This window comes from Artemia franciscana, unplaced genomic scaffold (assembly GCF_032884065.1).
Source record: "Artemia franciscana unplaced genomic scaffold, ASM3288406v1 Scaffold_284, whole genome shotgun sequence".
Taxonomy (NCBI): Eukaryota; Metazoa; Arthropoda; class Branchiopoda; order Anostraca; family Artemiidae; genus Artemia; species Artemia franciscana.
The window spans coordinates 114357-127070 of record NW_027063596.1 but is presented as its reverse complement, the minus strand read 5'-3'; the positions used below and the strand labels follow the sequence as shown (position 1 = coordinate 127070).

The window sequence follows — 12714 nt, the reverse complement described above, 5'->3', positions numbered from 1 at the left end:
ATACAGAATCTATTTAACACAAAAGTTATTAAGTATAAATCAAAATTGAACATTGCTAAGAAACTCCGGTTTGGGATAAGTCTACGTCTTGTTTGGAATTCTATTAAATAATGATAGCGTTTTGATATGTGATAGTATTTTTTTTTTTTTGCAGTCCAATTTTGGGCTGTTCCCTATTGCTGCCATCGATTCATTTAAAGTCGATGGCAATTCGTCTTGACTACCCCGAGTGCTGCCATCTATTTTGCTGTAGGGCTCAGGTAAATTGGGTTAACTACTTTACAGTTAGGTTTGTTTGCTGCCATCTATAAATTAAGCGGAATAGATGATGGCAGCATTTGGGGTCGTAAAAACGTAGCCATCTACGAAAATGAATAGATGGCTGCAGTAAGGCACGACCTAACATTGCACTGAAAAGAAAAATTGGTATCCCAATTTAACATAGACAGTGAAGAGTAAACTAACTCCAAAAAGGAAAATTTTCGGTTGTGCTCAACCGAAATTGCACTGGAAAGAAAAAATTGTTATTGTTTGTGAGTATTCCATTTTTACATAGATGGTTAACAGTAAACTGATTCCAAACATTTTTTTTTAGGAATTTGTTCTTATATAATATCTTTTGACTCAACTAGTTTCTGATTACCAGCTTCAAGCCCTGATTGAAGCACCACTTTCCTTTGCTTTCAAATATGACAATTATGTCTGTCTACCCGAAACTGTACTGGAAACAATAAATTGATGTCATTTGCTACAATATTCATTATATTGATGGTGAACAAGAAAGTGATATACAACAGGAGATTCTTAACAATGTTTAATTTTGATCTTAATTAATATCTTTTGAGTCAGCTAAATTCTGCATACCTGCTTCAAACCCAGATCTAAAGCACCAAATTTCTTTTTACCTCAAACATGGCAATTACGTTTGCCTACCCAAAATTATTTTTGAAACACTAAACTGATCTAAAGCAACAAATTGACTTTCTTTCAAACAAGGAAATTACGCGTGGCTACCCGAGATTATTTTGGAAATAATCAATTGCTATCATTTGGTACAGTTCTCCATTTGTACATAGACGATGAACAATAAACTGATCTCCAATAGGATGTTTTTAGCAATGTGAAATTTGTATCTTGAGTAATATCTTTTGAGTCAACTAGATTCTGCATACCAAATCGAAACCCTGACTTAAACTGCTTAAGAGCTTTGCTTATTTTTAATCTTATTTCAAGTAAGATTACATTTTGAGCTATACCATCACATATTTTCCTCATCTTATATCAAGCAGCAAAACATTTTACATTAAAAACTTTATTTTTGTATTAATGAATTTGCTTATTTCCATCTTATTTCAAGAAAGAATAGATTTTGAACAATACCATCCCTGTTTCCCTATCTTATTTTAAGCAGCAAAAAAAGACATTTTACTGGAAGACTTTTTACGATTAATTTACTGGAAACCCAAGGTTCAAATAAAAATACAGAATTCACTAAGTCAAAAGTTTTTTTTGTTTGTTTTTTAGAGTGAGTTGTTTTAAATGTATAGTTAGAAGTAAATAGCGAGTCCCCTTGGATGAAAATAAAAACAACGAAATTCATGTTTTCCTCATGTCTTAAAAATTACAGTTCAAATAGCAATAAATCATTTTAATAGGAAATGAAAAACGATGACGAAAAAACACCGGGTATTTGACGATGACCGTGTCACTGTATGCTTTACTGTAATACCCAGATTTTTCTTGTCATTGTTTTTCCCTGTCCATTAAAATGATTTATCCCTAACGAATTGTTATTTGTAATATCGCTATTGTTGTTTAATGTTATTTGTCGAAAACATGACTTTCGTCGTTTTTTATTAATTCCAAAGCTTTGCGGCTACCCAAAAAAATATTAACTACACCATATGACGTGTATTCTATTAGCTCTTCTTCTTTTAGTTTCAATAATTCCTAATAATTGTTATATTTACTATCCTTCACTCATGGTTTGATTTACCCCTTGGTATACTTTTTATCGTTTATGGTGTCATTTTAGATTTTTTGTTACATTAGAATAACTCGTTGCAAAAGCTAGTATAAGTTTCACCATGAGGGAGGGAAGAGGGATCAAAAATAAAAATTAGTTGTTAAAACATATCACAAGATGTACCTGTTTTTTAAACTCTGTAGACTTTTAAAACATATTGAACCATTTTTTGTTTTTACATTTTTTTAGTTTCTTTATTTTATTCGCTTTTTTACTCCGTAGGCTTGAAAGATTGTTTAAAGTTTTCTTTTTAGTTTTGATTTTCCTTTTTTTTAGCTCTATAGACTTTATATTTTAGGTCATTTTTCACCACACGTGTCTGGACTACACTTACAGCGAAATACGTCACTACTTGTTTCTAAAAACCTATCTACGAGTGGTTTCTCAAATGCGTGTGCATGGGATTCTAAAGCAAAGGGCTTAGAAAATCAGAAAACAAGTTTTACAAGTTTTGAGAAAACAACTGTTTCGCTTTTTTACGTTAGAATAACTTATTGTGAAAGCTAATACAAGTATCATCATGAGGGAGGGAAGAGGGATCGAAAATAAAAATAATGGTGAAATTAATCGAAAGATTTACTTTTTTTTACCTCTGAAGACTTTTAAAACTTTTTGAAGGTTTTTGGTTTTGTTTTAATTTTAATTTTTGTTTTATTCGTTTTTTGTATTACACTCAGTAGATTTTTATATTTTTAGGTCACTTTTCATCACGTGTGCCTGGACTACATTTACAGGGAAATACGTCCCTAGGATTTTCAAAGAATACATCTACGAGCGGTCTCTCAAACATATGTACATCAGAATCAGAAGTAAAAAGTTTTGAAAATCACCTTTCACCTTTAAAAATTGAAAATCAATTTAATAAAAAATTGGAAAGATATCAAAGAACTCATATAGAGAAAGAGATATATAAATGTGAGATTTGTAGCAAGATTTTTTCTCGAGTGCACGATTTTTACCGGCACCAAAGAGTACATACTGGTGAGAAACCGTTTAAGTGTGATGTATGTGACCGAACTTACTCTCAAGTAGCAGCTTTGAACACCCATCAAAGAACGCATACGGGTGAGAAACCGTTCAGATGTGATGAATGTGGCAAGACCTTTTCTCTGGCACAAAATTTGAACACACACAAAAGACGGCATACGGGTGAGAAACCGTTTAAGTGTGATATTTGTGACCAAACCTTTTCTTTAGCAGCGAGTTTGAACAAGCACCAAAGAGTGCATACCGGTGAAAAGCCGTTCAAGTGCGAGACATGTAAAAAATATTTTTCTCAACTGAGTAGTTTGAACAGACACCAAAGAGTCCATACAGGTGAGAAACCGTTTAAGTGTGATGTTTGTGACCAAATTTTTTCTCTAGCATCACATTTAAAACGGCACCAAAGAGTGCATACAGGTGAGAAGCCGTTCAAATGCGATGTGTGTAAAAAATTCTTCTCTCAACTGGGTACTTTGAATAGACACCGAAGAGTGCATACGGGTGAGAAACCGTTCAAATGTGATGCATGTGACAAAACGTTTGCTCAAGCTAATAATTTGAACATACATCAAAGAATACATACGGGTGAGAAACCGTTTAAATGTGATGTATGTGACAAGACCTTTTCTCAGGCACAAAATTTGAACAAGCACAAAAGAACACATAGAGATGAGTAGTAGTTTAAATGCAATATACTTAAGAAATTCTTTTCTGAATTGGACAGTTTGAACACGCACCAAAGAGGGCATACGGTTGAGCAGTCAATTTAAAGTTATGTATATGCGAAGTATTTTTCGCAAGCTTATAGTTTATGTTTACTAAAGCTTAATTTATAGAATCTAGAGTTATTAAAATAAATAAAAATACATTTCGCTAAAGCTTGATTATAGAACCTAGAGAAGAGGTTTCACATGTTTTAATATTTATTTATTTATATTAGTCCCTATTGTATGTTCATTTGTTATAGTTGTTTATTTAATATCTGTTTTTATGGCACTTGGTATTAACCAAGTGACATATAGCAGTCGCCAATTCTGTCGGTCTGTCGGTCCCGGTTTTGCTACTTTAGGCACTTCCAGGTAAGCTAGGACGATGAAATTTCGCAAGCGTATCAGGGACTGGACCAGATTAAATTAGAAATAGTCGTTTTCCCGATTTGACCATCTGGGGGGGGGGGGGGGGGAGTGGGGGCCCGGTTAATTCGCAAAAAATAGAAAAAATGACGTATTTTTAACTTATCAGTGGGTGATTGGATCTTGATGAAATTTGATGTTTGGAATGATATTGTGTCTCAGAGCTCTTATTTTAAATCCCAACCTGATCTGACGACATTGGGGGGAGTTGGAGGGGGAAAACCTAAAGTCCCGGTTTTGCTACTTTAGGCACTTCCAGGTAAGCTAGGACGATGAAATTTGGCAAGCGTATCAGGGACCGGACCAGATTAAATTAGAAATAGTCGTTTTCCCGATTTGACCATCTGGGGGGGGGGGGTAGGGACCGGTTAATTCGGAAAAATAGAAAAAATGGAAGTATTTTTAACTTATGAGCGGGTGATTGGATCTTAATGAAATTTGATGTTTGGAATGATATTGTGTCTCAGAGCTCTTATTTTAAATCCCGACTGGGTCTGATGACATTGGGGGGAGTTTGAGGGGGGAAACTAAAATCTTGGAAAACACTTAGAGTAGAGGGATCGGGATGAAACTTGATGGGAAAAATAAGCGCAAGTCCCAGATACATGATTGACATAATCGGAACTGATTTGCTCTCTTTGGGGGAGGAGTTCAGTGATTTGGCGAGTTCGGTGCTTCTGGACGTGCTAGGGCGATGAAAATTGGTAGGCGTGTCAGGGAGCTGCACAATTTGACTTGATAAAGTCGTTTTCCCAGATTCGACCATCTGGGGGGCAAAAGGGAGAGGAAAAATTAGAAAAAATTAGGTATTTATAACTTACGAGTGGGTGATCGGATCTTAATGAATTTTGATATTTAGAAGGACTTTGTGACTCAGAGCTCTTATTTTAAATCTTGACCGGCATTAAGCCTCTTATTTTCCTTTTTAAATCAATCTATTGATTCATAGAATTTTGTTAGAGCTCATACCATATGATCTCTTGGCTCTTAGCTCTTCTCTCCTCGTCACAAGTGCCATATGAGCTCTTAGCTCTTGTTTTTTTTCCATTTATGCATCAACAGCAAAACACTTTGGCCATTTTAAGCTTCATATTCAATTTATGCTTTAGGCTACTTGTTTTAATATTTATTTATTCCTTTATATTACTACCTTTTGTGTCTTTTTTTGGCTGTGATTGTTTGTTTAATTTCTGTTTTTTGGAGGTTTCATTTATTCTTTAATAGTAATTTCTGGTTGTTATGATTTGAGTTTTTGCACATTTTTATTTTTTCTGATTTTGAGTTTAGTATGTCCTTTACTTTTCTTTGAAAAATTTCATTTTGGGAAAAAAATTTTCTATTAAACCTTTTGAAATATGCTCATAAAATATGACCTCGATTATATAAATTTATTTCAAAAATTGAAGCTCCAAACCGATTTTCTCAAACTCATGATCTATTTAGTTAGTTTTTGCATGTCAGGAAATCCCAGGATGCCAATTTTTCAAAAAATTTTGACAAGTTTTTATTCTAAATTTAGCTTTGGAAATTTCCAAAAAAATTGTTTGGAAATGCTCGTAAAATATGATCTCAGTCATTTGAATTTATTTCCAAAAAGTTAAAGCTCCAAACAAATTTTCTCAAACTTTCTCTTTATATTGTTTTTGATGGCCATTACATTCTAAGATGCCAATATTTCAAAATACATTTGACAAGTTCTTATTCTCACTGTAGCTTGTAATTCTTGCTACCATTTATATTCTAACCAACTATTTCTTTGTTCTTGATTTTCAATTTTGACTCATGATAATTGTCATTGTTACAAGTATTCTAACTATCTATTTCTTGTTGGTTATCCAATTGTCTGCTTGTCATTACGAAACTACATAAACACCTTTTGCAAAAAGATAATGCTTGGTGTTTTATACTAATTTATATTTCTTTTGTAATTTTGCCTGGATCGTAGAAAAAATTTAGAGAAAAAATTTTCTCAAACCGGTGACCCAGAATGTGCCAAAATTTATTTAGCAGGGTAGAATTTCTAATTAGTAGTTTTCATAGCCTTGTAAAATTTATCAGCAGATTTTGTCAAAAAATTCAATCCACAAATTTCCAGTAGATTTCCTCCTGAAATCTCTATCCCCCTAAAAAAATCATATGTCCTAAAATAATCTTTTCCCCAGGGTAGCCACCCCTAATGATTTATTACTAACCACTATCCACCCATAGTGACTGTCACTTTACTTGACATAATTTTTCATTACTTTCCAAAATTTTTGTCCCAAATATTTTCTTATCTTCGAAAGTCAGACAAAGATCTTGGAAATATAGACCTTTCTTCCTAAGTTAGTAAAAGCATAATTCTCATAAGATGATACCATTTCACATTCTCTTGCGACTTATGGTAAAGAATTTTATTTACAAGCATGTAATTAACTCTGAATATTGGTGCTGAGAGGGTTGGTTAGACAGTTGGATTGTGAGTTTTAGTTTTATCTTCTTTAGCAATTCTTTTTAATTTTCAAATATCTGAAAATGCTAAAAAAAAAATTATGAAATGAAAAAGGTATATTTTAAATGACTATTAAAAAATCAAACTATGGTTCCTATTTAGAGAAGGGGAGGGGGTCTCATGGTAAATTCAGGAATATTTTCATAACCGAGCCGAGAATTAGGTGACTTACCACTCGATGCCTTTTTTATGTTCTTTCAAAATATGATGGTTGTTTTACTTGGAAACTAGATAGACCCTATAAAATTTACTTTTGGCTATAGAAAAGCACAAAAATATTGGTTAAAGACTTACTCTTTGATCATAATTCCATTTTGTTGCAGTTATTTTATCAAGATCCATTGATTCATTATGAACCAATGGAAAAAAAACGCCAACTCTTAAAAATTTCGTATTTACTTTAACTTATTAGCATCACTCTTATTTAAGCCAGTGTAACCATAAACTGTACTAACTGATAAAATTAAGAAAAATAAAAGATCACTGGAAGTATATAATTTGGGCTAAATATTAGGATATTAGGGAGAAGGAAAGGTAGAGCATAGTGTAGCTGTTTTCAGAATGTGCAACTATGATTATTCTGCATGTTATGAAGCAAGAATTGTTCTCTAAAAATGTTTCCTTCTCAGCAACCTCAATTATCTCCTCTTACCAAGTTGTTTGTCTAAGACAGGTATTTTAAGGTCCTTCAAATGAGTCCAGAGCTTAAAATATCTTCATGTATGGTTTTTTCAAGCTTCTATCCCTACTTCTTCTATACCTCCCTTCCTGAGGCTTCTGAAACTGCATAAAGACAAGCCTGTACCTGTTTTATATTAGAAGGAAAAACAAATTTATATAAACTATGTTTGAATCTTATTTTCTTTCTTGTACTTTTTTCACTTAATGTATTAATTTTAAGTACTTTATATTTGAATGGTCGATAAGTAAAGGGATTTTTACTTATCTTTTTGCCAGAAATTCTAAGATTGAAAATTTTCCTTGAATTTTGCTTCATTTGGTATGTAAAAATTAGATATTTTTCTTTTTTCCTTGAGATTATTAATTTTGATAAAAAGTTTTATTTTCAAATATATTGCCCTCCTTCATAAGAAATTATATATCATAGCTTAAATTAAAGATTGGTTACTGGTACCAGATTGTTTTCTTGTTAAGTTTTAAGTTATTTTCAGACTTATTTCTCCAGAACTGTTTGGCCTTTATTTCTGTCTAGATTACCTTATATCTGTTTAGCAGCTCAATTCAACAGGAACCAAAACTTCAAAAAGTAACTGTAAAACAATAAAGAACTGTTTTCATTTTTGATGCTCTTTCTTTACTCAGAGCCATCTCTTACTAGAATAGAGCCAAACTATGGAAAAAATACATGAAATAAAATATATTAAAATACTATGGAAAATTACATTCCTTCTGTGAATTTGAATCGAAATAGTAACTCAATAGACTATTTATGATAAAGGTCAGGTCTATTTCAAAGATATATATTATATATGAATATGTGAGAGAAAGGGAGGGGATGAGATTTTCCAAATTTTTATTTGAGATAAGAGGGAATTTAAAGTTTTGGCAGGAGGCTTTGAAAACTTCAAATACAGAGCAGAAGCTCTTCAGTTGATGCTTTATAATACTTGTTCAAACCAAAATCTCATTGAGTTTCAATGTCACTATGTAAAAAAAATCAAGTCATTAATACGTTCTGGGACCATACTGGCTATGCATGACGTATGAAAACAAAGAAAGGAAATAATAAATGAAAAGAGAAAAAACAAATAGGTGAAAAACGAGGATTTTATCAGCCAGTGGCAAAATATGAAAAACAAGCAAATATTTCGACAAGGACCTCCGCCAAGTCGTCCTCAGTGGTCAAAAACAAATAAGAAAGAGGAAAAAAAAACAACAACAAAATCTATCCTTCTTAAGTGAACTGTACGAGAGGAAAAAAAAACACCTAATTTTTTCCTCTCGTACAGTTCACTTAAGAAGGTTAGATTTTGTTGTTGTTTCTTCCTTGTTTCTTTTTTTCTTTTTCCTCTTTCTTATTTTTTTTTTAGCACTGAGGACGACTTGGCGGATGTCCTTGTCGAAATAATTGCTTGTTTTTCATATTTTGCTACTGGCTGATAAAATCCTCAATTTTCACCTATTTGTTTTTTATGGCACTTGGTATTAACCAAGTGACATATAGCGATCGCAAATTCTGTCGGTCCTGGTTTTGCTACTTTATGCACTTCCAGGTAAGCTAGGCCGATGAAATTTGGCGGGCGTATCAGGGATGGGACCAAATTAAATTAGAAATAGTTGTTTCCCCGATTTGACCATCTGGGGGGAGTGGGGGCCCGTTAATTCGAAAAAAATGAAGTATTTTTAACTTACAAGCGGTTGATCAGATCTTAATGAAATTCGATATTTGGAAGGATATCGTGTCTCAGAGCTTTTATTTCAAATCCTGACCAGATCTGGTGACTTTGGGGGGGGGGGGGGAGTTGGGAGGGGGAAACCTAAAATCTTGGAAAACACTTAGAGTGGAGGGATCGGGATGAAACCTGCTGGGAAAAATAAGCACAAATCCTAGATACATGATTGGCATAACCGGAACGAACCTGCTCTCTTTGGGGGGGGGGGGGGTAATTATGAAAAATTAGAAAAATGTGGTATTTTTAACTTACGAACGGGTGATCGGATCTCAATGAAATTTAAGGTTTAGAAGGATATCGTGTCTCAAAGCTCTTATTTTAAATCCCGACTGGATCTGGTGACGTTGGGGGGAGTTTGGGGTGGGGGAACCTAAAATCATGGAAAACGCTTAGATGGGAGGGATCGGGATGAAACTTGGTGGGAAAAATAAACAGAAGTCTTATATACGTGATTTACGTAATTGGAATGGATCTGCTCTATTAGGGGGGGGGGGGTTAATTCAAAAAATTAGAAAAAATGATGTATTTTTAACTTACGAAGGAGTGATCGGATCTTCATGAAACGTCATATTTAGAAGGACCTCGTAACTCAGATTTATTATTTTAAATCGCAACCGGATCCAGCGTCATTGGTGGGGGGCGGAAATCTTAGAAAATGCTTAAAGCGGAGAGATCAGGATGAAACTGGATGGGAAGAATAAAAACATGTCTTAGATACGTGACCGGCATAACCGGACCGGATCTGCTCTATTTGGTGGAGTTGGGGGGGGGGGGGTAATTTGGAGAAATGAGGTATCTGTAACTTACGAAAGATCTTACGACCAGATCTTAATGAAATTTGATATTTAGAAGGATCTTGTGCTTTAAAGCTCTAATTTTAAATTCTGACCAGATCCGGTGACATTGGGGGGAGTTGGAGGGGGAAAGCGGAATTCTTGGAAAACGTGAAAATTGGGGTATTTTATCTTACGAATAGGTGATCGAATCTTAATGAAATTTGATATTTAGAAAGAATTCATGTCTCAGAGCTCTTATTTCAAATCCCGACCAGATGTTTTGACGTTGGGGGGAAATCTTGGAAAACGCTTAGAGTGAAGGAAACGGGATGAAGCTTGGTGGATAGAATAAGTAAATATCCCTGATACGTGGTTGACGTAACCGTACTGGATTCACTCTCTTTGGGGGAGGCGTTCAGTGATTTGGCGAGTTTGGTGCTTCTGGACGTGCTAGGACGATGAAAATTGGTAGGAGTGTCAGGGAGCTGCACAAATTGACTTGATAAAGTCATTTTCCCAGATTCGACCATCTGGGGGGCTAAAGGGAGAGGGAAAATTAGGTATTTATAACTTACGAGTGGGTGATCGGATCTTAATGAATGTTGATATTTAGAAGAACATCGTGATTCAGAGCTCTTATTTTAAATCCTGACCGGCATTAAGCCTCTGATTTTCCTTCTAAATCAATCTATTGATTCTTTGAATTTTGTTAGAGCTCATACCATAATAGCTCTTGGATCTTAGCTCTTCTTGCCTTCTCATAAATGCCATGTGATCTCTTAGATTTTGTTCTCTTTTCATTTTTTATTTCCTTTCTTTGTTTTCATAAATGAATTCATTGTTATTGATAGTAGTGGGGATTCATTGTATTATTGACTTTATTTGTTTTTTTAAATCCCATCTCTATCTCCTCGAGTCAATGTTTTTCGTCTGTTTCCTTTCTTTATTTCTTCTCTCTTGCTTTCTTTTCATCTGTGCTCCGTAAGAGTAATTGTAATTCCTTCTTTGTTTTCTTTATTGCAAAGTTAGATGTAATGGGTTGCCTCTGTGTCTCCTTTTCATTAACATATGTGTAGCGTTTTTAGTGAATAAAGACTCGTGACTTTTTTCTTTAACTAAATATTAAGATATTTTTTAATAGAGAAAGATATTCTAAAGAGAAATAAAAGTGAGATCGTATTTTAAAATAGAGGTAAGATAATTGTCTTTATACTAATTTTCTCTAACAATTTTAATTCATAATATGTGAAAAAACGGTTGAAAACTGATATTCCAGGGGCTTCTCCTTTTGTTTGTTTTTTTGTCGACTATTTCCTTCTTTTATTATAAAATTAATAAATTAAGTTCCTTTATTTTTGAAATTGCAATCCATTATATTTGACATATTCACAATAACTTTCTCTCTTTCTATAATCATTTTGTCGAGGTAACAGGGTCAGTTCTGAAGCAAAACTATCACCAATTCTTGACAACCGGATAATGTAAAATCAAAAATCGCCGTAATGCGGAGGTATCTCTCATGGGTGCTACAAATTCAGTTACTTCCGTAGAATCCATGCCGACAATCTTTTACAAAACGAACCAACTTGGACTTGGATCGCTTCTATGGGGTTTTACATTTGATGCAATTTATTTTTACTATATTAGTTTAAAACTAACCTTGTCGGAGGTAAATGTGATCTACCCGACGAACTTTCTTGGGGAGACTCAGACTCCTGTGGAACCCCTAATTGTTTTCTTTTTTCCCCGTAATGCTTACATGACTTTTTGGTAACATCAGAATCCGAGTGAAACCTAATTTCTATCGCTTCGTCAAATTTTTGCATTAACTTTTTCTCTTGTTGTTTTGCTTTTAATTTGAGCTGTTTGGCTACCTGTGTTACAACTTTTGACGGACCTTTCTGAGAGCCAGTTTGGTGAATTTTCCTCCAAACTTTTTTTTTCGGAGCGTTAACCCTTGTGATCCATTGGCTTTGGTATCAGTTATCGCCAGTGTCCTCTGAGGTCATTTTCTGTTGTAGTCCACCTGGTTGCTGCATCACCCGTTTTCGTTTCAGTTCTGTTGGGGATTCCAAAGAATATAATCTTTTAAAATCTTCTGCTGGCGCAGGCTTTAGAAATCTATTGAACTCCTTCTTTGGCTCCGCTGGTGCTGGGGCCACATCTTTCACTGTAACAGCGTTCAAAGCTCTAAAATTCACACAACATCGCAACGTATTATTTTCTTTCGCACAATAACCAATTGAAAACACCATTCGCTAACAGCTTCTTTGATGGCCCCTTGTGTTTCTATGTCTTTACTTTGTACATTCAGCCACGATTGTAGATGATACGATGTTTTGTATGGCTGCTTTCTAATCGGTGGGCCATCTGTGTGTATTTTGTGAGTAATTAAATGTGTTCAGCCATAATCAGACTTGCGCCTGGCGAAAGTCCATCTGTATTCCCACAAATTCTTACCAACTAGTTACAGTAATTACTAAATAGTAACAGAAAAAGGAAAAATGTTTAAAAGAGAACATATGAAAAGGGGGAGGAAACAAAAAATCAAACGAACATGATAATTGGGTACCACCAGTACCGAAAAAAAGAAGAGGAAAACTAGAGGTTTATTTTATCAGTAATGAAGGGATCAAAGGTTTTTCACACCTGGAGGTAAAGCAATGGATGGGGACAAGATAGGAACGGGTTCAGAAACAGTACATGGCATGTGGTTTTTGGGAGGGAAGTGTCTTTTTGATTAAATGACTTCCGTGCGAAAACACGATTGAACTAACCGAAGGATTTTTCCGTTAGTTAGCTACCCAGAAGCTATATTTTGTTTACATTTACATTTGTCCGTAGTTTTATCATGAATATATTTTGAAAATATGTTCATGATGAAATTTTA

At 34.2% G+C, this 12714-nt stretch overlaps 1 protein-coding gene across 1 annotated transcript in view; it reads left to right on the top strand.

Annotated features, from left to right (window-relative positions):
• Nucleotides 1-12714, top strand: part of LOC136043023 (zinc finger protein 816-like) — a 54287-nt gene that overhangs the window by 28264 nt on the left and 13309 nt on the right. The window contains exons 4-5 of the mRNA XM_065727910.1: nt 2723-3686; nt 11882-12038. Of these exons, the coding sequence (XP_065583982.1) occupies nt 2723-3686; nt 11882-12038 (1121 nt within the window). The remainder of the gene's footprint in view (nt 1-2722; nt 3687-11881; nt 12039-12714) is intronic.